Below are 27,377 nucleotides of genomic sequence, written 5' to 3' on the forward strand. Positions count from 1 at the left end.
CCTCAGTGCTCCTCCAGTCTCTGACATGGGAATAATACTGGCCTACCTTCCAGGATTGTTGTATGGATTACTAAAATGAAGTTCATGAATATTGAACTGGAAGCCTGGGACTCCTACACTTTGACCCTATTTAAAACACCATCATATCACTTTAAACAGTCAAGGCTTCCCCCAAAGAATCCTGAGAATTGTAGTTCTTTCAAAGGTGCTGAGAGAAGATCCCTATTGCCCTCACAGAGCTACAATTTCCAGAGTAGTTCAGCAAACAATTCTTCTTCCCATGGAACTCTTGGGATTGTAGCTCTGTGCAAGGAATAGGATGTCCTAACAGCTCTCAGCACCCTTAGCAAACTACAGGTCCCAGGACCTGGGTTCTTTGGGGAAGCCATGACAATTTTTTTAAGTGGTGTGATAATGCTTTAAATGTATATTGTAGATGGGGCCTGTGCGTGCTTTAAATAATCAACCTGACATCATAAGTGTCTTCACTGTTACATTTCCTTACATGTGAAATTCATAAACGTGCTGGGAGCATAAAGTTTCTCTTTGATGTTGTGGTTTACATGTTTCATTTTATTGCATTACAAGTACACGTACTGCTATATGACGAAATGAGTTTAAAAAGCAAATGTGGATAAAAGAGGACAGAGCAAAAACAATTAAAGCCATAGCCCCAAAGAATAATAAGTGGTGATGTGGCAACCTGCATCAGAAAATTTTCAGTTTGCACGGGGAAATTTTCTGTCATAGGGCATGATATCATTTTAGCATGTCTATTTTACTTGTATTTAGTAAATGAAGCTAAAACATTGGTTTTGATAAGCCTGCCTAATATTTGTTTGCAGTTGTCACTAATTTATGTAATGGCCATTTTTCCTTGGACAAAGCAAGCACAGAGTGGGGTGTGGGTCTGTTTTTTTTTGGGGGGGGAATTATATCCGATATCCCTGTTTATAAAGTTAAATTATAATAGAAATACTTTCAAAAGTGTGATGTATCTTTACAAAAGGGTCATGGAAAGGTGGTGGAGGATGAATCCCTGACACCCCTCTGTTTATGGAGAAGATGTAAGAGAACTACATTTCAAAGAAAGAAACAGATTTTAGGTGCATGAGTTAACTTTTCAGTGCTACAAACCAAATCAGTGTCCCCCCCATTCTAGCATCTGTAAATGTCCATGCTTGGGGGGGGGTGCAACATAAGATGTGGCCTGTCCTTGTGCAGAAGCTGCTTTTGGTTGGCTTGTCTCTCATGCTTAACACTAGCAAGGCCTCCCTATATGTCTGCCTCTGCACTTAAAGCTGCCTTAAGTTTCTGGATGTCCAAGGTCAAGCTGTAGGGTTATTTGGCCCTGGAAAACACAATGTGCCAGTGGTTGGGCCACTCTCCAAACCCATCCTGCTTCTCCTCTGCCAAAAAGGAAAAAAAAAACAACAGTACCATCTTCATTTACCTTTTGCACCTGCCACACCTCTGCTGTTCCGGCACTGCCCATTTTAAATATTGAGTATCAGTGAGATGAGCTTATGGGGCTTATGGGGAGATAACATAGCTTAGAGAGTTAGCCTAAGCTATGTAGCTGTGTTGGTCTGCCGTAGTCGAAACAGAATAAAAAAATTCCTTCCAGTAGCACCTTAGAGACCAACTAAGTTTGTTATTGGTATGAGCAAGAAGTGAGCATGCACACGAAAGCTCATACAGTGGTACCTCGGGTTAACTAATTAATTTGTTCCGGAGGTCCATACTTAACCTGAAACTGTTCTTAACCTGAAGCACCACTTTAGCTAATGGGGCCTCCTGCTGCTGCCGTGCCACCGGAGCACAATTTCTGTTCTCATCCTGAAGCAAAGTTCTTAACCTGAAGCACTATTTCTGGGTTAGCGGAGTCTGTAACCTGAAGCATATGTAACCTGAAGCGTATGTAACCTGAGGTACCACTGTACCAATAACAGACTTAGTTGGTCTCTAAGGTGCTACTGGAAGGAATTTATTTTATTTTATAGCTTAGAGAGAGCGAGAGCATACACCTGCATTATATGGACAAGGTCCCAGCATCTCCAGTCTTTTTTTTATTTCTTCAAGGAGCAGAAAAAAACTTCTGCCTGAGACCCTCTGCCCATCAGAGGAGACAAATAGTCTGCTCCGATGGAAGGCAACTTCCTAAGCTTTTAGCATCTAAATTGCATGATGACTGTGTTTGCCCCCTGGTCTCTAATTCTTAGACATGCTGCCGTCAGTTTTTCAAGCTTGTCTGTTCAGTGATGAGCACAATTAAAAAGTACTACCAGAAACCTTTTAGTGCATGGTTTTTCAATATGTGGTGGCCAGCCACTTTTGTTGCAGCCATCAAGGCACCAGATTTCTTTTATGGGCTGGAATATGACTCTGCTGTCACATTCCATATCTGCATACACGCACATGATTCCGTAATCCCGTCTGCGGCCACAGCTGCATACCAGTTTGAGGATACTTTCTGTAGCTCAGGTGTGGGTTGAAGGGAGGCTGAGAGGTGGCCCAGCATCTGCTGGCTTCAGGGCTCCTTGCAAAGAGTTCTGGACTAGCGCAAACTATGCTGCTCTAATCCAGCAAAGCACGACTTGCCCTTAAGCAAAGGGATAAAGGGTTTGGAGTTGTTGTTTCTCGTGTGCAGTTGGACACAAAATAAGGAGTTGGGAAAAATTGTGTGCAGTTGGAAAGCTGATAGTGTGCAATTTGTAAAATGGGCATTGTGTGTCGGGTAGATTTAACATGTTAGACATATGTGCTTATGAAGCACTTAACATGTCAGGAATAGCATGTATGCAAATTATGTAAGGGTAGAATGCACTCAGTTAACTGTCCAACCATATTCAAACATTTTCTTCTTTTTGGCCAGAATCTCTGCTTGCTGTACCTTTGGGCAGTTAATGCTTCATCACATCCTTGCCTATATCCTTAAAGGAATCCTTTTCCGTGTGCCTGTTAGTTACTGGGTTATGGCAGATTCATCAATTAATCGCTGCTGTATAGTAGATCTTGCAGAGGGTTCTGACCAGATGACCCTTGAGAGCTGCTTCCAACTCTATGATTCTGTGATAAGAACTACTGACTCCTATGGCGAAACCACCACTGATGCAGGATGTAAACCAGGAGCAAAGTACGCTTTGTGTTCATTCAGCTGTGCATCTGATGGGGAATCTTTGCAGTTGGAAATTCTGCTTTTAAAACCCTGCTTGGGATCACAGAGCACAAGACGGCATATGGCTTTATTGCTAAGAGATCCTGCATATCCGTTTAAAAACACATCTGTGGGCCACTGGGAATTCTAGTTTTAAAAAGAAAAGTGGCATCCATAAGCCTAAAGATAGCTTATCCCTCCTGTTGTCCTCTGCAAACAAAAACTCTTGGATAACACTTTTTAGTGAAATATTTATCCTTCCTGCTTCTTACTGTGGAGAGGGAACTTTCTCTGTGGAAACCCCTCAGCTATGTTATTTCTTGCCCACAGAGGTGCATCTGGCACCTTCACTGTGTACTTTTTGTTGTACTGTATTCTGAAAATGCGCCTTTTACCCTGACCTTTGAGATACATACAGTGGTACCTCGGGTTACATACGTTTCAGGTTACAGACGCTTCAGGTTACAGACTCTGCTAACCCAGCAATAGTACCTCAGGTTAAGAACTTTGCTTCAGGGTGAGAACAGAAATCGTGCTCCGGCGGTGCAGCAGCAGCAGGAGGCCCCATTAGCTAAAGTGGTGCTTCAGGTTAAGAACAGTTTCAAGTTAAGAACGGACTTCCAGAACAAATTAAGTTCTTAACCCGAGGTGCCACTGTATTTTGGATCCACCCTGTTCTCTTAAGTGTCACTTGCTTTAATGATTTAATATTGTATTTTAAAATGCTTGTTGAAATCTACTAATTAATAATAATAGGTTGTCTCCAACTAAGTTCTACCCAGAGTAGACTGACTGAAATTAATTGATGTACACTAGTCATGCCCATTCAGTTCAGTGTGTTTAATCTCAATATAAGTAATGTTGAATACAACCTAATAGTAGTAGTAATAGCAGCAGCAGCAGCAACAACAGCAACAGCAACAGCAACCTGACGTATGCAGGTGAATTACCTCAGGATTCAAGAGGGCTGCCCATCACTTAAATTGTTATATAGTCAGTGGGATATTCCTAATGGTATATTTCAGTTCCTTGGGGAGTGAAAAAAATGTCTCAGTCTTGCATTGTACATGCATGACAGGCCTCTATCTGAAATAGGATGCTGCTGTGTCTCTAGGTTGGGCTTGGAGAATACTTCTGGTCTTGGATGGAGAAACAGGCAGGGCTTTGTTTTAAAGCAGGTACTGTACCTTGGCTGTTTCAGTGACCTCACTGGGAGAGACTGTGGCAGCGGTACTCCTTTTTATTTTTCCCTTGCAGCTTTTGTTTCATTGGGGTTGGCATACATAACTTTCCTCAGGCAGCAGTTTTGGGAGTTACCATTAGGGCTGCAAATTGTCAATTATTTAGCTTATTAAATGTTTTAACCACTTGGGCTTCCTCCCTCCGGCATCAAAACACCTTTGAAGATCTTTGAGTGCTTCTATTTGAGAGCTGCTATTTAACTAGCGGGGGGGGGGGGGGGAGGAAAATCCAGGTGACATTGCTGTCCAGTTGTTGTATTCTGGTATTTCCTGTGTTTTGTCCTTCCATCTCTTAAGATTATTCTTAGTATATATTAATTGATTTATACCCCACCTTTTCCCCTGATAGGGTTCAAGACAACTTACAGATAAAACAAGAATGGCTAAATACATGGGTGGAGGGGCAATCATTAAAAAAAACCTCCTGCTTTGTGCTATATTTAAGGGCAATTAATGCCAGCCTTTTGCACAACTGACTGGACTGGCAAAGCCTAATTCACGCCAGCATTTTCTGGTTGCAGCACTGCTTTTTACCTGTCCAGAATTCATAGGACTCTTGTTAAAGTTAAAAAGCAGAGGTAGGGAAAAAATGTTCAGCCTGAGGGCTCCATTTCTGCATGGGAAAACCTTCTGGAGGTCACATGCCTGTGATAGGCAGCACCAGACGCAGAACTGTGGGGAGCAATAGGTGTGTCTCCTACCATTGTAGAATCGGCTACACCCCAGCCATGCAAAAGTGAATTGTTTCTGGTCCTTTTCTCTTTCTCTTTCTCTCTCCCTTGCACATGGACATACACGCTCTCTTTCCTCCAGCCAGGCAAACAAGAAGCATTTCAAGGACACATTCCAGCCAAGCAAAAGCACTCAGGAGTGGACCAGTGAGGGGTGTTGCCTGGGGAGACTACCAAAGGCTGGACAGAGAGAGCTGGAGGCTGCATTTGGCCCCCAGTCCTGCGGTTGACCACAACTGCTTAAAGGAAGCGGGAGGTTCAGTTCAGTCCACTTCCATTTCCAGTCCATGAACAGAGTGTTTACCTGCATTGGTCTCTGGCACCTCTCCTATCATATGTTCTGCGGTACAGTCCCTTTTCCCCCCCAACACTTATTTTTTCAACAGCTACCACTTACCATTTGTCAACTTTTAATTCTTGCACTGAAGTGCAAGTGTGCAAAAAAAAGAAAGAAAGAAAGAAAAGAAAAAAGACAAGTAAATGTTCAAACTCTTTTCTTTGGGACGGATATTGTTGGAGCATTGATGGTACCACCCACTTTTCCCTCTGGTGTTGGGGTGGCCTCTGCAGGACTGTAATGGGCACTAATTCAAGCATATTGTGTAACCAAAATGAAAGACCATCTTTTTGGGGAGTGCAGTATAGACCAGCGTGTTAACTGCTCCTAAAATCCACACTTTTCACGAAGCTGACTTAGTCAACCTATCTCTTTTGTGCTTCCTGTGAGTGTCAGATTACTCCTTTTCTCACTGCTGCTGCTGTCTCTGGCTTCTGTCCTTTCAACGTCAAGCATCCATGGCTGTTTAAACAGGGAATAATGGAGGACTGTTAGGACTTGCATTGGAAATAGTTGACCCTATTTCCCCTGCCCCCCCCCCCCAACAACCTGCCTTTGTTCCACAGAGTTATCATGCCCCCTTGAGGCTTGTGCAGTTAGTACAACTTGCATGGAAAGCACATGGGGAATTTGTTTGTTGTTTGCTGGGATCCTAACCTACAGAGAAGCCATTGCTCACAAGTGGGGAACTTGTGGTCCTCCAGATTTCATTAGGCTCCAGCTCCCTTCAACCCCAGCCGGCATGGCCAGACATTGAGCATGATGGGAGCTGTAGTCCAACAACATCTGGAGGACCAAAGGTCCCCCCCCCGCCCTGATCTGAATGTAAACTCATGTTTCTAGGCATAGGAAAGCATCTGTCCTTGACAGTTTTTGAGCATTGCTTGGAAATATAGGAATATATTTCCTATATACCACTTCAGACCATTTGTCCATATTGTCTACATTGATCGGCAGTGACTCCTCAGGGTCTCAGGCAAAGGGTCTTTCCTAGAACCTGCTTACCTGATCTTTCTGTGTTGGGGATTGAACTTCAGGTTGGGGATACGAACAGCAGGTGTTTTGCCTCTGATATGTGGCCCCCATGATTCAGTGGGGCAGCCCCACGGGCAAGATGCTGCTGCTTCCTGTCTGCTCTCCTTGCAGGAGGTACCTGAGCACTGTGTTTGTAACTCTTAGTGCCCCAAAGTGCCAGAGTCAGTCCCAGCAAATGGGAAGTGCAAATGCAAATTATGTGTCTCTTGTTGCAGGAGGCACAAGGAATTTTACAACTCTGAGAACTCATTCCGCATTAAACCACAAAAGCACTTTGCTTAATCCTACCAGCAAGTACAGACACTGGCCTGAGCTGTACATGCAGGTAAATGAGGTGGGACTGAGGTGATAGAATGGGCTGCACCACTTCAGCTTGTAGCTTCTAAGGTGGGTTCCCGTGAATGCTCTTTCTTTAAAAACAAAACAAAACAAACAAGCAAACAAACAAAAATTTACTGAAAACAGAAAAGCAGCACAATAGGGAGGAAAAAGAGCTGGGATGAATTTCCACTTAAAGGGGAGCATGTGCAAATATGACCACCCCACTACAGTGTGAAGTGGTACAGTCTATTCTGCCACCTTATTCTGTTGCATATATAATGAAACTGGCTGAGGTTTCTGACCTTTCTTCTTTTCTTTCTTTCTTTTTTTTGCACACCCTAGAAATACACCAGAGGTGTGGAATGTGAAGGAGTCTGGAATCTAAATGTTTAAAATGAAACAGAAGAGCAAGAGTGTGGTTGAGGCAGAGGGCTTCTTATTTCCTGCTGCAGTTATTTGCTAACCTGAAACTCAGTCTTGTGGCTTTACCATCCCTTAACTTACTGGATTAGTCTCCTGCGGGTTGGGGGGGGGGAGGACTCACAAACCCCATTCCTATGCCATACAGCAGAAAATTAAGCTTCGGGATTTGCTCACATGAGATGTAGTGATAGCCACCAGCTTGGTTGGCTTTAAACAGGGTTTAGATAATTTCATGAAAGATCAGACTATCATGGTGGCTAGTCATTATGGCTATGTCCTACCTCCAGCGTCAGAGGCAGCCTACCTCTGAACAGAGATTGCTGGGGAGCACCAGCAGGAAGTGTGCTAATGTGCTTATGTCCTGCTTGCAGGTTTCTCATAGGACATGAGCACATTAGCTTGCAGGGAGACAAGCACTTGCTGGAGCCAGAGGCAATGACAGGCAGAGCCACCCGCGGACTGGTTGTAAGTAGGCATGCAGTTGATAGAACAGTGCCCCATTTGCCCTAATGGTCCAGCTTCTGCTTGTGTGTTACTATGGATCATGGAGGTTAACAGCCAAATTTAGGAGGAGGAAGGGACAAATTTAATGTGTCTTTTTAAAAATCCTGCCTTTGTCAGTTAACTTGGGGCTCACGGCGAAAGACCCAGTGCCCTTCCATGGAACGTACCCCTGTTTTCCCTTAGCTCGGGTCGGCAACTTCCACCCCTAAATTGATTTTCTCATTTTTATGAGGCATCCACACACTGCCAAATTCCTCTTTAGCAACTGGCAGTGTCTATTTGCAGCCTCCTGGACTTCACACCTTCCGGAAGAGGGTTTCCTTCCTGTGACAACTTTATCTTCCTTGTAATGAGAGATTGAGACATAAATAACCACCTTTTGTTCATTTGTGAACCTGTGTTGTGTGGTTGTCTGTAGGACGGCTTTACTGTTGGGCAGAACAATTCAAACCCTCTCCACACCCACCCAACCCATTCATGGCCAGAGTTTTGACTTTATCTAAGGCAGAGATGGGGAAGCTGTGGCCCTCCAGATGTTGTCGGACTCCCAACTCCCATCAGCCCCATCCAACTGCATCTAAAGAGACTCCACTCCTCATCTCTGCTGAAAGAGCTTGAGATTAAGAGATTGCCTTGCCCATTTTGTATCTCTTCTTGTCCAACCAGTGTTAGTGTAAGAAGAGGTGGGGAAGAGGTCTGGCCCACAGACCCCTTTAATGGAACATGTCACCTGCCCCATACCTGATGCTCCCTGCAGTGAGCAGTTAAAGGAGCCCACGATGCTCTGCCTGCTCATGGGCACGCGGGGAGAGCACTGGGGGCTGTCTCAGATGGAGAGGGGGAACTTTCCCGATCTCCAACTGAGCTGTGCAAACAAGCTGCCTTGTCCCAACCTGCAAACACCTGGGAGAAACTGCCTCAGCTCTCAAGGTGCGAGCTGGGGCAGTTTCACCCAGTGTCTCGCAGGCAGGGGCCAATGCATCTTGTTTTTTCAACATTGTGGTATGTCACCAAACCACAGTGTTTGGCTTGCGATACACCGCGATGTTGAAAAGCTATTATTGCCCTTCCCTAGTAGATGGTCCCTCCCACCTGTCAAAGTTGACCTGCCACAGTGGTGAAGAGTAAACGATGTTGCCCACCGGGCCAAAAAGCCACCCAGCTGCAATAATTTTCTACACCTTTCCTTATTAATAAGCGATTTAGGTAAGTGATCATGGCAGGTGTTTAAATATTTACTTGTACATGCAATACAAAATAAATTAGGTGTAAGTAGGGTACTTCAATCTCTGGTTTCTTTTGTAGTTTAAAAAGAAAGAAAGAAAGAAAGAAAGAAAGAAAGAAAGAAAGAAAGAAAGAAAGAAAGAAAGAAATCTAGGTTGTACTAACACACACTTCTCCAAAAATAGAAATAAAAGGCTTTAAATGTGCAGAGGGTGTGAGAATCTGAGGCTAATTTTTAAATTCAGATTCTTCAACACAGCTTTCTAAGGCGTCTCCCAAACTGGTTATCGATCCTGGCTTTTGCCACCACCCCAACCTCTCTGGGTTATTTCCTTGGGTGGTTTTTTTTCTTCTATTATTCTTTCAGGCTGCTGATTTAGAAACTCTGTTCCGGGGAACCTTGAGATTTCTTGGTGCCTTATCAACCGTTTCCTCTTCGGTCAAAATGTTTAAATAACAGTGGGCAACATTCCCTGAAAGAGAACTTGTTTATCTCTGCTGATCTTCTTCTGCAGTGCTCTGATGCCAGAGACCTGTTTTGAAGGATGTGCTCAGTGCACTGAGCATGAGGGGACAATGAAATTTTGGCCAAAGAACTGTTTTGCTCCAGTGTACTCCTCTAAGCCCTCTTCTGAGGAACCCCAGTATGTTGCAATAACTGACAGTGTTCCCTGAAGGTTGAAAGTTTGAAAGCTACCGCTGTGAACTGTGCCAAGTGTGCTGGTTGCGCCTAAACACAGCTCTTATCATTTTCCAGAAGAAAATGGTGTCAGCACAAGTCTGTGCGTGCAGCACTTGCTTATGTACACAATAAAAGTGTATCAAAGCACGCAAGGGAGCCAGATGTGTGTGTCTGCTCCGTGTAAGCATTTTCTCACAAGTTCTTAAGTTCTCCTTCAATCTTTTATTGACCTTTCACAATACAGCAGTAATTCTGTCTCACTGAGCCGTTTCATATTGTCTGGAGGCTTGCCTTGCCCACCCATCCCCTAATATGAAATGATAATTGTCCAAATTGTTTACAAATGAGATGTCACATTTTTGCTCGCTCCCCACGTTTTAATGGCTATAACTCTGAATGCAGCTCTGGGTACAGCTTTATGCTATTCATTTTCCAGGACTGTGAGCCATAAAAATGCCTGCGTAGGGAACAGTAGGGTGTGCCTGCAATAACTGTGCATGTTTGGCTCTTGTGGCTTCCCTACCTGTGCATGCATGCACACACATGTCTATCTCTACACATCAGTGTTTGGCATAGCCACATATTGAGGCTGTAGTGGCCAACCTCTTCCCAGAACCTAGGAGGAAGTAGCCTCAGTGCACACATAAGGAGGTGGAAGTACATCTCTGACTATCCACAGCAAGGCTTACTTTCTCCATACTGGGAATGCCATACTTTGCCATCCATGTTACGAAACAGCGGTGGGGGGTGGGTCTCTGGCTCAAAGGCTGCCTGTGGCCCTTGGTCTAATTTTCATGTGGGTGGGAGGAGCCTGGGCCCCTGGCCAGAGCCACCTGTTTCTCCCCCAGCAGTCCACTGGACAGGATGCAAAAAAACGAGTTGTTGGAGGGTGAGTGAAGGGGGCAGGCAGAAGGTTCAGTCCCTGGCATCTGTGGGTAGGGCTGCAAAGTCTTCCTTCTGAAATTCTTGATTGCTGCTGCCAGTTAGTGCAGACAGTACTGAGCTACATGGACCCAAAGGTCTGACCTTGTATCTCCTGTGCAGACATTTTGCAGGCATTTTGTGGGGAAGGACTGTAGCTCAATGACAAAACACATGTTTTGCATGCTAAAGTTTTTAGGTACATGAAGTTATGGTCTGAGTCTGACATAAGGCAGCTTCATTTGCTTAAAACACCCTGGAGAATACAATATTGTATTCTAGCCTGAATACGGGTGCCAGGGGAATCTCCTTGGGGAGGGCATTCCATAACCAGGATCCTGTGGTGTCATTCTGTGATTTCTAGATGTCAAGGAAGCCCTAAGAGGCCTTGGCAAATGTGAGCATGTTTGTATGGAAGAAGGCACTCCATTTGGGTTAACACCACAATGAGACCAACATTTATTTGATTCTATTATTTGTGTGTGTTATGATCTGCACGTGCAGGCTTTTTATATATAGCCTTCAGAGTGAGGCCAGAAGCCCACTTCTAGTGCATAGTGCAAGAGACAGCTGCTGTTTTGAAGCAGCTTTTATCACACCGGCAGCTTCCTGTTTATGAAATTCTGATCCGTGCTCTGGTTGTAACCAATACTGATTTAGCCACCTTCTACAGGATGCATTTGATTTCTGTACAGGAGAATGGCTGGCTTGCCTTTCTCTCTCTGCAGATCCACAACTCTGCTGGGAGATCAGAACATCTCCCAATCAACTGGTGCTTGTGTGTGTTGTGTGTAAGGTAGCGCAAGAGCTATTTCACACAACCTGCAAAGGTGTAGCGGGTGGGAGAGGAGAGTGAATTTGGACAGAGTTTGTAGCTTGCAGAGAAGCAGTCAGGCATTTGGTCTGTCTAGGGCTCAAGCCAAAATTCTTTTTCCATGCTGGTATTGTATTACTGCAGAGAGTTTATCAGTAAGCAGTAGCAAAGCAACTGCAGTCAAAGCACTCAAGTGGGATTTTCTGTTATACACTCGTATCAATTTCCATTCTTATACAACAATTCTTTTCTTTTGGAAAAGAAAACATATAAATAAAATTCACATACAAAAAAGCACTCAAGTGGGAGTCCAGAACATAAGAAAAAATGGAAAATTTCAAAGGATGGCTGTGTTTTGGTTTGCATATTGTTTTGAGAAGTGCAAATTAGGTAAGTTTTACCATTTAAAGCAAACTGAAAAATATATACAGTGGTACGCTTCAGGTTACAGACTCCACTAACCCAGAAATAGTGCTTCAGGTTAAGAACTTTGCCTCAGGATGAGAACAGAAATTGTGCTCCGGCGGCGTGGCAGCAGCAGGAGGCTCCATTAGCTAAAGTGGTGCTTCAGGTTAAGAACAGTTTCAGGTTAAGAACGGACCTCCAGAACGAATTAAGTACTTAACCCGAGGTACCACTGTATCTTCCATTCCTACTCCTGTGCAGGTCTGCCTAGATTTGGGAATTCTGCTCTGTTGTAGCCACAGCGAAAATTAAAGTCAGGGTGACCTTTCTTCCCAACTTGTTAATCTACAACACTTTCCCTGCCTCTAGTTCCATCCATCATCCGATCTGGCTCTGCCCATCACCAGCACACAGCCCCTGCCCTCAACAGATTATAGACCCTCCAAGTATCCCCAGGGACAGTCCCACTTTTACAGAAGCTGTGCTGGTTTCTGATTTGATCCTGAATTTTCCCCCTTTTCCTTAGGACGTCCCTATTTTTATCAGAGAAATGTTGGAGGGTATGGAATTATCCAACCCCTGAGCCATCTGAAGGTAGCCCTAAATAGGGAAGTTTTCTTAATGTTTAATGTTTTATTATGTTTTTATATATATTGGAAGCCGCCCAGAGTGGCTGGGGCAACCCAGTCAGATGGTTGGGGTATAAATAGTAACATTATTATTATGGAATAGGATGCCCCTATATTCATTGGAGAAATGTTGGAGGGTATGAGATTCCCCATTAGGGGCAGGGATTTGCTGGGCTCCATGTCACAGCCAGCATGGCCAGTGGTCAGGGATGATGGGAGCTTTAGTTAAGCACATCTGGAGGGCCACGGGTTCACTCCAACTGCTTTCAAATTCACGATGGGCATACTGCACTTGGATCCCACCCTTCCTTCTAGAAGCTCAGTCAGTAAGCATTTGTCCTGAGTGTAACCTTCACAACAAGCTTGTGAGGTAGCTTAGGCTGGAAGAAAGTGAGCGACCCGTGGTTGCGCCAAGGTGAGCATCACAGCTGAATGTGAGGTGGAGATTCCAAGGCTCTATCCACTACTGTACTGTAGTGGTTTCAAAGTCCGTAACTTTGAAGGAATCCTCTTCACCTTGATGAACTTCTGCTCATGCTTATTAAGGATTCTTGGGCTTAGAGTGCATATTAAGTCCCATGTGGCCCCATACAGGCCTTTTCAAGGGATGCTAATAACTGCCTTGCACCAGATCAGACTTACTTATTCATCTAGCCCACTATGGTTCAACCCTGACTGACAGTGGCTTTCCAAGTTCTCAGGCAAAGAAAAGCATTTCCCACCACCTGCTTACTGATCCTTCTAACAGAAGGTACTAGGTATTGAACCTGAGATCTTCACACGAAGCAGATGCATGCATGAGATACCTTGCAGTCACTATGGATGAACTCGGTGTTCTCTAGAATACACCCAGCGCCTCAGTGCCTTTATATTGTGGAGGAAGTTCAGTCATGGTGGGTGAGGTGTCTTTTTCGCAGAAGCGTGTCTGCTGTTAACTTCTCGTTTAAGGAGCCCTTGCTAAGCTTGTGCAGAACAGAAGAGTTCCTTGGAACACATTTGAGATCCCCTGCATAGTTCGAAGTCCAGCTTCAGGGTGATTCTCCAGATGATGATCAAATCTTAACTTTCTCTAGAAAGTTCTCTGCACCCCTTGTTTGCTCCCATCTCTATATGTATATGTAACCATTCCATTTCTATGTAAAGCAGGGATGGGGAACCTGTGACACTCCAAACATTGTTAAACTTTGACTCCCATCAGCTCCAGCCAGCCTGGGCGATGGTCAGAGAAAGTAGGAGTTGTTGTGCAGCAACAACCGCACCATGTTGGTTTCCTCTGTGTGAAGCATGTCATCTGTACCTGTCTCTGATCATAATGTTATTGCGAAGAAGGCTGCTTCAGAATGGCAGTAACTTTCTGCAAATGATTCATTCATTCTTTCATACACACACCTTACGATTTGGTGGTCGATATAGGGGAGTCGTCAGCTCTCCACGTTTCCCATCAATTTGCGATTTTTAAAAAAAGTCCTCATAAAGATTCATCAGCAAGTCAGTTCAAACATCTCTTAATGGATACATCTTTGTGTGCAAGTTTGCCAAATATACACATTTTTTGCATTGCAATCTCCCCTTATATCGTGCATCCTTCTGTGCAATTCTCAATAATATATGAATTCTGTATGCCCTAGCATATGCACTTTTTGAATGCAGAGAAGTGTTAATTTTATAGGCCAATATTTTAAAGCTGTGTTTTGGTTCACATATATTGTTTGGAAATGTGCAAATTAGGTAGATTCACATTTCTGCCTTATTCCTATCTACGAAGCACATTAGGGATCACACCCGAGGTCATTTGCCCTTTCAGTATCTTTCTGATTCATCAGCTGGGCTGCATGCTAGAAGCACTCTGTGGTTTATCTGTGGGGAAATTACATAGTTTCCTCTAGGCGGAAAGTTCCACAATATGCCCAGATGACATAGCGCTGCTGCCCAGAGCAACCCTGCTGGCGTCCATGCTCAGGAGAAGGTGGCTAGCAGGCGATGGGAAAACAACTTCCTAGAGCTACAGAGATGATGAGGCTTCTCTTCCACACCAAGGCAAGTGCTATGATCCCCTGTGGTTGTTTTGGCTGGGCTGGGCTGTTTACAACACAGCTGGCCCCCTGCTGGTTTGTTTGCTTGGAGCAGGGGGCAGAAGGCCTGAGAGATTACCGGGGATGTGTGATGAGAACTGAGGGCCTGTGGGCAACTTTTAAGTGTAGATTGTTGCTAGATTGTTGTAGAATTTGTTGCTAAGTTTTGGAAAGTCCAGAATTTTAGGGAGGCCCTCTAAACTGAAGGGATGGGGAACGTTGCCTTATACCAGCTGACATTGTTTTGTCCATCTAGCTACATGTTGTCTCCTCTTAGTGGCAGTGTGTGTCCAGGGTCTCTGGCAGGGAGAAGTCTTCCACCTTTGCCTGCACTTCAGGATTTTCAAACAAATTCACTGGCCATCGCTAAGTACTTTTCGCTGCTGCTGTTGTCCCAGCCACCGGATGGGGTTTGGAATATTGTTGTTGGAGTTGTGAAACTGTTTTAGTTTTTTGTGATACTGAAGTTTGTTTATAGTGGGTATTTTAATGGTTGCAAGCTGCTTTCAGGGACAATTTTAATTTTAAAAATGATGAGATATTTTTTTCAACCAGGATTGAACGTGTCCCATCTGAATGCAGTGCTCTGCCACTCAGCCAGGTTTATTCCATTTATTATTATCATTGTTATTATTAGGAATACCTTTGTGTGAGTGAATGAGAGAGAAGAAGTGGGTATTTATAGGTGTCAGCTGGTCTAGTAGCCAGACTCAAGGGTCAGCTGCCTGGGCTGCTTCTTGTGGTGGCACCTTGGCTTTTGGAAACTTCCCTTCCCAGTTGCCTGGCACCAAATTTAATTTCTCCTCAGCACTGAATAAAAGCATTTCTTTTTTGCTGGGGCTGTGGGCTTTTCATGGCTTTTAGATCAGTCTTGCTACCTGCCTTAAGTATCTGCTTTAATAGTGCTGTCTTAAACATTGTTTTAATCTAATGAAATGATCATTAGTTGCCTTGATTGAGGACACTGTTCTGAATGGCAGAACAAAATCATCTTAAAAGGATTTTAAGTAGGCTGTATTTGGCCTAATGGTAATTACACTGGGTGATATTGAGCTAAATCATACTCAAGAATAGATCTATTGAAATCAATAGGCTCTGGACTATTTATTCCAGTGGATCTACTCTGAGTTTGATTTAGTTGTATTTAACTCTAGGTTAGCCTTTCCCAACCTGGTGCTCTCCTGGCTTGGCACTTTAAAATGGCACCTGGCTTTGCCTGCTTAGCGCTGTCGTTCTGCAGGGTAAAGTGCCATGTATCAGGTGCCACCATGAAGATGGAGGGGATAAGTTAAGGGTGGGGAAAATTTTTGGCCTGGCAGACCAGATCTTTTACCTCTCCATCTCCACACCACAGATCAGCTATTGACACCAGGGGACTGCTAGGTAGGTGCCCCATGCACTTGTCACAGCCCAAGGGGGGAGGAGAAGGGTCTGCTGATTGGAGTACACTAAACTGAGGCCAATTCCTGTTCCTTCCTGAAAGTGAATTGCAGTAAAATGTAGATGTTTAGTGGTATGGATGCACAAAAGACTGCACAAGAAACAATAAAGCGTATCTTTCTTGATTTATGCAGGGTACACTTTTTCCTTTTAGAGGGATCAATGGAAGGAGGAACATCAATCAGAAGCTGTCATTGTCGCCTCTAGCTCAGTACTGTCTGCACTGATTGGCAGCGACTATCCAGGGATTGACTCCCCCGCCCCCACCTAGGCCTCTGCTGCACCACTGAACTGCATTTACCTCTGTGTGTCAATTTGTCTCCCGTTTCCGATAAGCCTAGCAAGTATTTCATAAATGAGTTGCCAGGGAATTTTGCCCATGCTGTTCCTTCCACCTTAACAAAAAAATAAACCCCAAACCTAAACCATCTAAATAAGCTGTGAAGAAGCTAGTTCCTCTTTATCTTGGAATACAAATGAACATCCTGTTTCCAAAACCACCTGCAAGATACGGAAGCGGGTGAAATGGCAAGAAAAGAAGGGTTCTTCCCCTGACTGCATGCGCACACACCCACACCTTTTCTTATCTTAAAGGAAGGGGGATGTGCAGGATACGTATCTCCTGAAAGCTTCTTGAGAGGAGGGCTTTGCCTACCAGAGGAAGCACAGCAAATCAGTTAACCAGCATTGTCTAACCTGGTGCCCTCCATATGCAACTCCCATCACCCCTAGCTCGAGTTGGGTCTTATGGGAGTTATCCAGATCATCCGGGGACACCTGGTTGTCAAAGACTGCAACAGCCTGTTCCCTGGGTGTGTGAGGTTGTTGCTGGCTCCTTCTGCTTCAGCCTTGGTGCTTGTCAAAATATTTGCCTGTTGGTTGTAAGGAGGGAGAATTCTGCCTGTGGGGTGGGGGAAGTTAGCAGGATTTGTAGTGCTGCACAGTTTGCATTATTTGTCAGACAATGCATGTGTGGATTATCATTGGATCTAGCCTTGGTTGGTAGCATCCAGCAACTACTTGGCTAAGGCCTGTCTTTGGCCTTGTGGTTGCTGTTGTTTATCCCTTTTTTTCACTAGAATCCCTTTGGATTGAAACTACACCCAGGTTTTCCTAACAGAGGCAAAGCTTTAGATCAAGGGCTATTGTGGTTACAACAGAGGAACTCGTTATTTGGGCTCTCTCATCACAACAACCCTGTGAAGAAGATAGCAAGTGGCTCCTGGTGTGATGACCAGAGAGCCTTCATGACTGAGTGGGAATTGGGACCTTGATCTCCTCAGCCAGCACCACATTATTATGCTAGTCTTAGGAATTGGAGCGCGGGGTGCGGGGAGCTGTTGAGCAATGAATTTTCAGCAAGGAGCCCCCTTAAACCTGCAAGAGGCAGTTTGTGCACCTCACCACTGACACCCTTCTTGGATGGGCTCCACGCTGCGTGAGGATAGCAGCATCAGCACTGGATTAGTGTTTGCCCTTTCTTCTTCAGATTTTAAATGGTCAGATACTTCCCGGTTACAAGTTTGCGGCTTCTCTTTTCGGCCTGGGCTCCGAGAAACCCAGTTGTTCCGGAAATGGTTCCCTCTTCTTCCCGCCAGCTGTAGAGACTTTGCTGCAGATTGAGATAAGTGGAAGTAAGAACAGCTTTTGCAAGGGACTCTTTACAGTTCACGTAGAGAGTCCTGCTTGCAGGAGGCTTGCGGTTTGAGCACTTCTTTGGTTCATTTCCTCTGCTGTGTTTTTGTGTTTGTTTTTAAAGTGTGTTAAAGAGCTTATCCTCATCTCTGCACATTTAAATCAGCTTGGGGGTGGGGTGGGGTCGTTACATCCAAACTTTTTCAAGAGACATGCCCTTCAGATGTGTTCCTCTTTGCACTTAAGCAGTTGTGGAGGCAGAGCATCTAGGAGATGAATTTACAAAATAAAAATGAAATTGGTTGCACGTCCCCCCCCTTCCTCGCACGATGCAGCGGAAAGACAAGTGTCCTTTAAATGCCAACAGGCAGAGAGGCCTTTTACCTATATGCAACATTATAATAATTACTCCACTCATCATCATTATTTTTTAAATTTGTTTATTATGCCATCAATGCACATGGTGCTTTGGAGTTACACAGGGCCAGTCTGGTGGAGTGGTTGGGTTGAGACGAGGGAGGCGAGGAGTTCAAGTCCCTTTTCAGCCATGAACCTTATTGACTGGCACTGGATCTGTTGCTGTCTGGGCTGGCCCTGCCATTTGTTAAAATGAGTCAGGAAGATGAAAGAGTCACATCCTTACTCCATTGGCAGCAGTGCCCCGCCAACCTAAGTCTGCCCATGTCAGTCCTCACCTGCTTGCCTTCTTACATGCATCCAGTTTGGGGGGTGCTCTGCTTCCTCATCCTTAGTCTTAGTGTTTGCCCTTGTAGAACTCAATACATAGGGGCAAAACTAGAATGAATGAATGTAAGACAGAGTTGTTCCGCCTGGCCTTTGGCTTGGAATCAACTTGATCCCCTCCCCCTCTATTCTTTTTCCTTTCTCCTTCTGTGATGGAACTCCTATTTGGGGACTTCCTTGGCTTTTTTTCTGGCCCACGTAGGACCAGTCTGGATAGTTGGCCTTGGTGAAGATTTGACGTTTTCACCCCCCAAAAGTTTTTGATTTGAGTTTCTACTGAAATGAGGCTGCATTTTAATGTTGTATTTTAATCTTGTTTTTAAGTTGTATTTTAATCAATTGTTTTATACCGGGTGTTAGCCGCCCTGAGCCCGGTCTTGGCTGGGGAGGGCAGGGTATAAATAAAAATTTTATTATTATTATTATTGTTATTATTAATGAGGCTCTGCTTGTCATTGGTTCTGGCTCCTCCAGCTACTGTCGGGCTGGCTGCCTTCTGTCCCACCAGCCTTAAAGGTCAGGTTATTTGTTCTAAATCTTCCAACATTCAGCTTCATTGGATGCCCACGGGTCCTCATGTTGTTCTCCCTCCTTCATAACTTTTCGATGTCCACTTTCTCCATGCCATGCATAATTTTATGAACTTCTATCAAATCACCTCTTTCTTGCCTTTTCTCTAAACCAAAAAGCTTACGGGATTGCACCCAGGACCGTCATCATGCAAAACAGGTGCTTTATTACCGAGCACATCAAGAGTGCTTACAATTAACTTCTGTTGTGGATGCATGCTGCAGGAATGAAAATAGGAAGTTTTGAGAGAGGATTCCTACTTGAGTTTCAGCCTGTGCTAGTACAAGATCTCAGGACATCAAGACTAAGGAATCAGGACTTTCATGTGGTGGGCACCAACACTTTGGAATTCCCTTACCTTGAATATGAGGCAGGCACTATCTTTCTCTCATCTTTTCAGCATCTACTGAAGTCCTTCCTCTTCCAACTAGCCCTTTAAGTGGAGGTCATTATCCGAGTCTGAATTTGCACTGGAACTATTTAAACTGTTTTTTCAAAGTGAAATTGTGCTGAAATGTTGCTACTGTTTTTATAGCTGGAATTGTTTTTGATTGTCTCATATATGAAACTGTTTTGGATTTGTTTTTACACTTGTTTCATGATTGTAGCTGTTTTACTTGGCTGATAATTTTTTCCAAAGTTTTTCTAAAGTTCAAGTTAAAGACCTCTCAAAGAAAACAGAGAATGGATTAATGACCTTTTATTGTATTGATAGTTTGCTTTCTCATTTGGTGAACTGACAAGAAATTGTACGTTAGGAACAAAATTGGGTGAGATTAGGACAATGGAACTTATGCTGGTTGAGCGTGTTGTGTTGGTCAGAAAAAAATACCCATCCAAGTTCCAAATGAATTCTTGAGGTTGCAAAACTGTTACATTGGTCACATCTTTTAAAAACACAATGAAAAGAAGGCATTTAAGCTACCTGTGGCATTCTTGTTGATTATTTTTGTAGAGTTAATCATGCCAGCTAACAGACGAATAATTTATTGTTAAATGGAGTTCAGATAATATTAGCTAAAGGACAAAACATTATGTAAAGAAACTTACCTTGGTCACTATGAAATTACTCCATGACTTGTCTGCCACTGTTCTGTAAAGAGTATATAAACCTGTTGGCCCTTACCCAGTACAGTGGTACCTCGGGTTACAAACACTTTAGGTTACAGATGCTTCAGGTTACAGACTCCGCTAACCCTGAAGTAGTATCTCAGGTTAAGAACTTTGCCTCAGGATGAGAACAGAAACCGTGCAGCGGCGCAGCGGGAGGCCCCATTAGCTAAAGTGGTACCTCAGGTTAAGAACAGTTTCAGGTTAAGAATGGACCTCTGGAACGAATTAAGTTCTTAACCAGAGGTACCACTGTACCAAAAAGTATCCAAATTCTGCCATCGAACACAAATATGTATGTAAAACTTTTTTGTGGCATATCAGCATTGCTCACTGCCTGCTGCTTCTATGATTCAAACTGATTTTGTCACAAAGAAGAAAATGGCAAAGAAAGAGTCACTTTCTTTCTTCCATTCTTTTTCTGCTGCTGCTGTTGTTGCTACTACTACTATATCAATATGAACTGGGAATTTTACCAGGAAAAATTGAAACCTAAGGTTCAATAGATAATTGTAGTATGTGTTGATGAGCATGGAAGTCACAACCTTTTGTTTGTGCTATACTTTTGACACTTTAGAGGGACAGCGGCAATTTGGCTATGTCCACAATTTGATATCCATGCTTCAGATGAACATATTTAGAAAGTGTTGCTGTTGTTTCAGGTTCCATAGACCTCCTGCTCAGACACTATTTTCTCATTTTCTTTTGCAGGCAAAACGGAACACCACTTGGATAGAGAGAGACAATGTGAACACAGCAGATAAGGTAAAAACTGCATGCTTGCGGAACACCTGTTTGGGAGAGATGTCTTAATTTGTGTTCTCACCTTACTTCACAAGCAGATACTGGGAGATGGGCTGATTATTTCTGTACAAGATTTGAGTTGAGTTAATGTAAGCTGTCTTTCTCATTCTTTCCTTTTGAGGTCATACTGTCTTTGTGCTTTTAACTCTGCATGAACCGAAGTTTGGAAGGGTGGAAATAGGTTATCTAAGCGGGGAAGATAGGACGGCATTGTTAGTCACATAACAACAAATTCACCAATATGACCCAATCCCCAAAATCAAACATGGTGGACTTTTCAGTCTCTTGCAGACTGAAGGGCTACAGCTAACATCCAGACTGAAGGGTTACATTGAACATCAGCTGCCTGTTACGAACAATTCATATTTCCATTTTCATGAATGAAGCAGGTAGCAAAAACCAGCAACTGGGGGCTGTTCTACAGTTCTGCATCTTGAAATTACAGTATTACAAATAAGGTTTTAGCCCTCAAATTTTTTTGATGTGGACCAAAACTGAGATTTGAGTGAACAATTTATTTTGGGTTTTATTATTTGTACAATCACTTTCATGCACTTAGAAAAAAACAAGAGAGAGAAAGTGGATCTCCAAATTATATCCACTACAGTATTACGGGCTAATGACTTGATAAGGTGTGTATATGTAATATGTTACAGGTGCCACATAAAACTTGTTCCGCATTGTAAGAAATTGATATTTTATTGTGGGAGCACCTACGCTCTGGAATTTCCTGCCTACTGACATCAGGCAGGTGCCTGCTAAAAATATTTTTCATTTAGGAAAGCCTATCCAGGCAAGTTGAATGTTGAGGTGTGTAAAAACTGGTTTTAGCTGATTGCTGATTTTGACTATTATTATAATGTTTTAAAAAGTTGGTTTTTTTTACTCTTTTTATTGACAATTTTCATTGCTTTACTCTTTTGTAAACTACCCTGAGTGTTTTTTTAAGAATCAAGTGGCATATAATTTTTGTGAAATGAAGAAATATGGATAAACACACACATATATAGATACACATATACAGAGAATGAGAAAAACAACCTGACCTTTGCCTGCCTAGAATGTAGCTACTGATAAAGGTAGGAGTCCTATCCATTTTCCCACCTACTTCTGCCTCTGGCCCCACCTGCCATCACCATGTGGCCCTCCAGAAGTCTGTTCATGAAAGAATGTGGTCCTCGTGCTGAAAAAAAGGCTCTCCACGCCCCCTGCTACAAGAATTAAGGGGAGTGGCTTCCATTTGAACAGGAAAAAGTGGAACTGGAACATGAAAGAAGCTTGAAGGTGTTTAAAGTGAACTAACCACAAGTGTTTTGGTTTGAGGGAGGGCCGGAAGTGCTGTTTTTAACCTGCTTTGCTTCTTAAGGCGGCCCTACCTCCCTGCTTCCGCTTGGCTTGGCTTTGGGTACATGTATCAGCGGCTGGTCCCCTGTGAGACCCAGAGTGCGCCCCAGCTGATGGCCTGCCTGCAGCCACCAGCCATGCTCCCTTAGGGGACCTTGGGGACCTTGTCATGAGAGATGTGCCGCTCTCGCCAGAGTGGGACGATGAGTGTGGCTAAGGAACCCAGGCTCCCTCGCATCCTTGCCTTCCTCACGCTATGGATCAACGGGAAGCGCCGCCCCGAGCCTTGCAGCCTCCCGCTGCCTCCCGCAAGCAACCTCAGCAACCCGGTCAGTACTTTGGCTTGGCCTGGCGGACAGTCTGTTCTAGCTGTGCTTATTTGCTTTTGTAAGCCATAGCAGTGCGGCAGCTTCATGGATGATGGCTTTTTCTTCTCCTTTGGCTGTACTCTCATCATCTGGCTGGTCCAAATGCCAGCTTGTTGGGAAAAAGCAGGTCTGGGTGTGGTCATTGCCAGGAATGGGAACTGTACATATGAGTCCTGTTGAAGAAAGGAGGGATGCAGGAAGCTGCCTTCTAGCTCAGTATTGTCCACACTGACTGGCAGTGACTCTACGGCAGGCTTCCTCAACCTTGGGCCTCCAGATGTTTTTGGCCTACAACTCCCATTATCCCTAGCTAGCAGGACCAGTGGCCAGGAATGATGGGAACTGTAGTCTCAAAACATCTGGAGGCCCAAGGTTGAGGAAGCCTGCTCTACGGCATTTCAGACAGGGATCCCTCCCAACCTTATCCAGAGATGCCATGGATTGAACCTGGGATTTTTCTCATTTCAAAGCAGATGCTATCTACCGCTACAAATGGAAATTTCGCTTCTCTAATTTCGTTCTCTCGGTTTCTTATTTTTTCCTGTCGTAAATTCAGCACTTTACATTTCTGCAGCAATTTGTTAGTTGTTGTTGTTTTTAAAAGCTTGTTCATTTTTAAAGATTCATCATCGTGTCTGTGCAACTTTCTCCTAACAAACACATATTATATGAAGTTTTGACTAATGTACACATTTTTGCAAGCAATTTCCCCAGATATACAGCATTTGTTAAGACTTTGGTCGTTTGGAGAGCTGCATTGCAAAATTTGGAAAAATGTGGATTTCGAAGGATAGCTGCATTTCAGTTCTCGTATTGTTTTGGAAAGTGCAGATGCAATAGATTCGCCTTTGAATACAAACTGAGTCAAATGTCTTCCCATCTACCCTGAGCTGCGCAAATATAAATAATGAACAAGCCGAGGTGGAGAGCTTGTGGCCCTCCTGATGTCCCTGGACTACAGTTCCCATCATCTGCAGCTATGCTGGCTGGGGCTGTGGGAGTCTATTCTGGGTAGGACTACACTGAATACCTTTACTTTTTTAAATACTGTGTACCACCCACAATTTTTTCCTTTTTGTAAGCGAAACATAGCAAGCCACTTAAAGTGACTCAGATCTATGTTCCATCTAGCTCAATATTGCCCACACTGACTGGCAGTGGCTTTTCAGGGGTTTCAGGACAGGGGACATTCCCAGCTCTACCTGGAGTAGCCAGAGATTGAACCTAAGACCTTCTGCTTGCGGAACGTGTGCTCTCTTCCCATGAGCTTATGGCCCTTCCCCTTAAAATAAAGCTAAGATTCTAGTCCTCATACTTCTGCATAAAGAACTGCATTAAATAGAAACATAGCCCTCTGCTGAGTTAGACCATTGATCCATCTAGCTCAGTATAGACTACACTGCCAGAATCTCCCCAGAGTTTCAGACGGGAGTGTTTCCCAGCTGTGCCTTGAGAAGCTGAGGATTTAACCTGGGGTCTTTTAAATGCAATGCATGTGCTCTACCACTGAGCATGGGCCAAGCAAATGCCATAGTTACAGCCCTCTGTAAATGTGACATCTGAGTTTGCTTGCTCAGTCTTCTTGTTTCTGATACAAAGTCTGTCTCTGGTTCGATATTTCCGTCTCAAGACCGTGCCAGTTTCAAGCATTGGCATTTCCTCAGTCTCCCCCTGAAGTGAAGAGGAAGGTTGAGGGGGGCGGGCAAGGCTGCCAAGAGGCAGACAGACTCCTTGGGTTTTTTTTCTTCCCCAGAACTGCTCATGTAGCTAAGCAGATGGCTTTGGGGGTGGGGGTCTGCTTCCTCCATGTGCCAGCCACACTGACTCTGTTTTGCAACAAACAAGCGTGTTTGCTGTAGGGTGGTGGGTAATTCTGGTGGCACAAACATTCACACTCGCTGCCACCCGCCAAAAAGCGACGGGAGTAGATGGCAAAATGTACTGCAGTGCTTAATATCGTGGGAGGGGAAGGGAGGGAGAGTGCATATGTTAATTGTGGGGAAACAGCAAATGTTTGCAAGCCACCAAGCTGCTGACTTGAAAGCTTTCCTACAGACAGAAGCGTGACACTGAGGCAAAAGTCAGAGTCTGGTGGCTTCTTTAGATCAGAGACAGGGGAACTTCGGGCCCCAGGGACCAAATATGGCCTTTCAAGCCTCTATCTGGGCCTCTGGTCTCTCCCCAGGCCACAACCCCTACATAGCCCTGCCCCTGACAGGCCATGTTGTGCATCCTCCTTGAGTATTTTTGCCTAGCTGGATTGCATCCTTGGACTCCGACAATGCCTCTTCCTTGCCTGAATGGAGGTTTTCACACCTGTACACATGCATCCCTGTTCCCTCTTCCCCTTCCCTTCAATCTGACTTCTCCCAGCAGTTTCTCCAAAGCTGCTGTCTTTTGGCAGCTGCTAGGGTCCAGTGCCCTGGCAAGGTCCCTCCCAACCTGGAGCCATCCCTAGGTATCTCACAAGATAGCTGTGCATGCAACTGCTGCTGACCCTTCTCTCTCCACCCACACCATCCTCAGTGATCTGCTTAACTGATGCCAAATGTTTGGACAGCTTTACTTGGCCCCAGCAGTAAAGCTGTCCAAACATTGCCCCTCCTGAACTTGTGCCCAGATCTGCTTCCTGGAGCCAAGGCCCTTTGCTCCTGTTCACTGTAAACTGTGGCCATGCTTGGGGTGGGGCAGTGTCCATGTAATGTATGAGTTGACAGATCTCGCAGTGTCTTGACATTGTTTATGGAACGCTGGATTTCTCAAGGCTGTGAGTGACTCAGACTCGTGTGCTGTCGAATCTCACTTTGCAGCTACCTGCATTTGCGTAAAGGATGTGCAGCTGGTCTCCTCAACTGCAGGAAGTGAGATAAATGCTAAGCACCGCAGCCCTCCAGATGATGTTGGACTCCAACTCTCATCAGCCCTGACAATTGGCCATGCTGACAGGGGCTCATGGGAGTTGGAGTCCAACCGCACTTGGAGGCAGTTAAATAGGAGCTCCTTTTAAAGATCGCCACTCTCCATTGTGTTGCTGTTCACCAAAGGAATGCATGTTGCAGCTGCCAGCACCTTGTCCACCTGAATGTCTTCTACATATTATAACTATAATGTGGCCTTGGCATGTCCCTTGATTATAATAGGAAAATCCCTATACAAACACTGTAAGCGTTCATAGCACTTCATACACTTGCACTGCTTGCTCAGTGCTGGCAATTCAGTACAAATGCACAAAGATGGGTTTTGTGCACAACCACCAACATCTCGGTGGCTTGAGCTTGCCTGATGGGCTCAAGCATATTTTTGTGCTTGGAATCAATGGGGCAGTTAAGTAATTTTAGACTCTGAACTCAATGGTTTTACTGGGAAGGGAGAGCAGGTGCTTTTAAAGATGGTTAATGTGTATTACTTGATTTAACTTCAACCAGCCCTGCTGTGCATTCTGCTAAATCCGGCAGGTTTCTTGGCCCAAAGTCCTGCCTTGCGGTACCTCTGCTTGGAATCAAACAAGCAGTTAACAGACAGACTGGCCACAGGGGCAAGGATTCTGACCCTTGGCTCTCGTGCTATTCAGTGGCAGCAAAACGTAAAGAGATTCTGACACTGGTGAGAGAATTAGGCTGTTTTTGCAAGCTCAAGAGCATTGTATAATCTCTGATTGTCTTATTGTTCTTTTTAAAGCAAGAGGTCTTCTGGTCTGTAGGACCAGCTAACCTTCCCCCCCCCTTTTTTTCTTTTTCCTCTTTAATTTTAGAATGAAGGCTCTGTCCAAGAATATACCATCACATACCTTGTGAAAGAGGGGTCTGAGAAGGCCGATCCATCACAGTTTGAACTTCTTAAAGTCCTGGGACAGGGTTCGTTTGGCAAAGTGAGTTCACCTTTTTGGCGTCTGTTAGCTGAGCTGATGAAGAGGAAAATGTGTGTCTCGTACTCTCAAGAGAACTACAACCCAGTGCATGAAAAGGATGTGTGCTCTACAGTATTGTGCAAACTTTTTTTGATAGTCTGTATGAAGTAGTCTGGATGCAGCCTTTTTGCAGGGAATCTAGAGTGGAGGCAGACACAAGGGCACATTTATGTACACACCCTAGCTTTTTTATTTGTTGGAAGCTCTGGCCAAGGCTTCTACTTTCCAGTTGGTCAGTAGGCACTGCCTACTCATTTGTAGATCTTTTGCCTCTGTGTGGACTAGAAGCTTAGGGTTTCTGGCTTCATCTGAGACAAGATCCTGTAAATGCAGAGTCTAGTAGTGTAACAAATATGTCTGGGAGTAACAGGACCCCAGATTAGACCTGCATGTTGCATTTGCCAACACAAAAATGACTGTTGTGGTGAGCCCATCATTTAATGCTTTATTATGGCCTTCTCTAACCTGGTACACCCCAGATGCTGTTGGACTCCAACTCCCACCAGGCCCATACAGTGTGACCAATTGCCAAGGGTGGTTAGTGTTGTAAGAGGGCATCTGGTTGGGAAAGGCTGCTCTACAAAGTCTTCAGCAGTATGTGCGTTTCCGGAAGTAAGCTGCATTCAGTTCAGTGGACTTATTCCCAGGTAATATATCTAGTAACCTTCTGGCATTTTTGCTGGCCAGGTTTAATTCAAATCCATCAAACCTCCTTTGGGGAAGGTTCTCAGGCAGGGTGGAAGGAGAAAGAACTTGCCCATGTGACGACCACCTGGTGGAAACCCTTACACATATGGTTCTTAATTGTAAACTGTACGCTGATCTCCATCAGCAATTTCTAGATCAATTCTGTATTCCCAAATGGAAACCAGAGTTGGAGGTCATACATTTTCTATTACTGGGGAATGATCAGGAGCTTACCAAGTTATTGGCTAAATATCTCTATTTGGTTTTTTGCC

The 27,377-nt window shown here is 44.4% G+C and overlaps 1 protein-coding gene across 1 annotated transcript in view; it reads left to right on the plus strand.

The window, feature by feature from the left end:
* RPS6KA1 (ribosomal protein S6 kinase A1) overlaps window positions 1–27,377 on the plus strand; it is a 97,917-nt gene that overhangs the window by 43,231 nt on the left and 27,309 nt on the right. The window contains 3 exon segments of the mRNA XM_083511915.1: window positions 7,617–7,710; window positions 20,707–20,760; window positions 26,263–26,379. Coding sequence (XP_083368041.1) covers window positions 7,617–7,710; window positions 20,707–20,760; window positions 26,263–26,379 — 265 coding nt within the window.

The sequence above is a fragment of the Podarcis liolepis genome, assembly GCF_965112155.1.
Source record: "Podarcis liolepis genome assembly, chromosome: 7".
In the NCBI taxonomy this organism is placed as follows: Eukaryota; Metazoa; Chordata; class Lepidosauria; order Squamata; family Lacertidae; genus Podarcis; species Podarcis liolepis.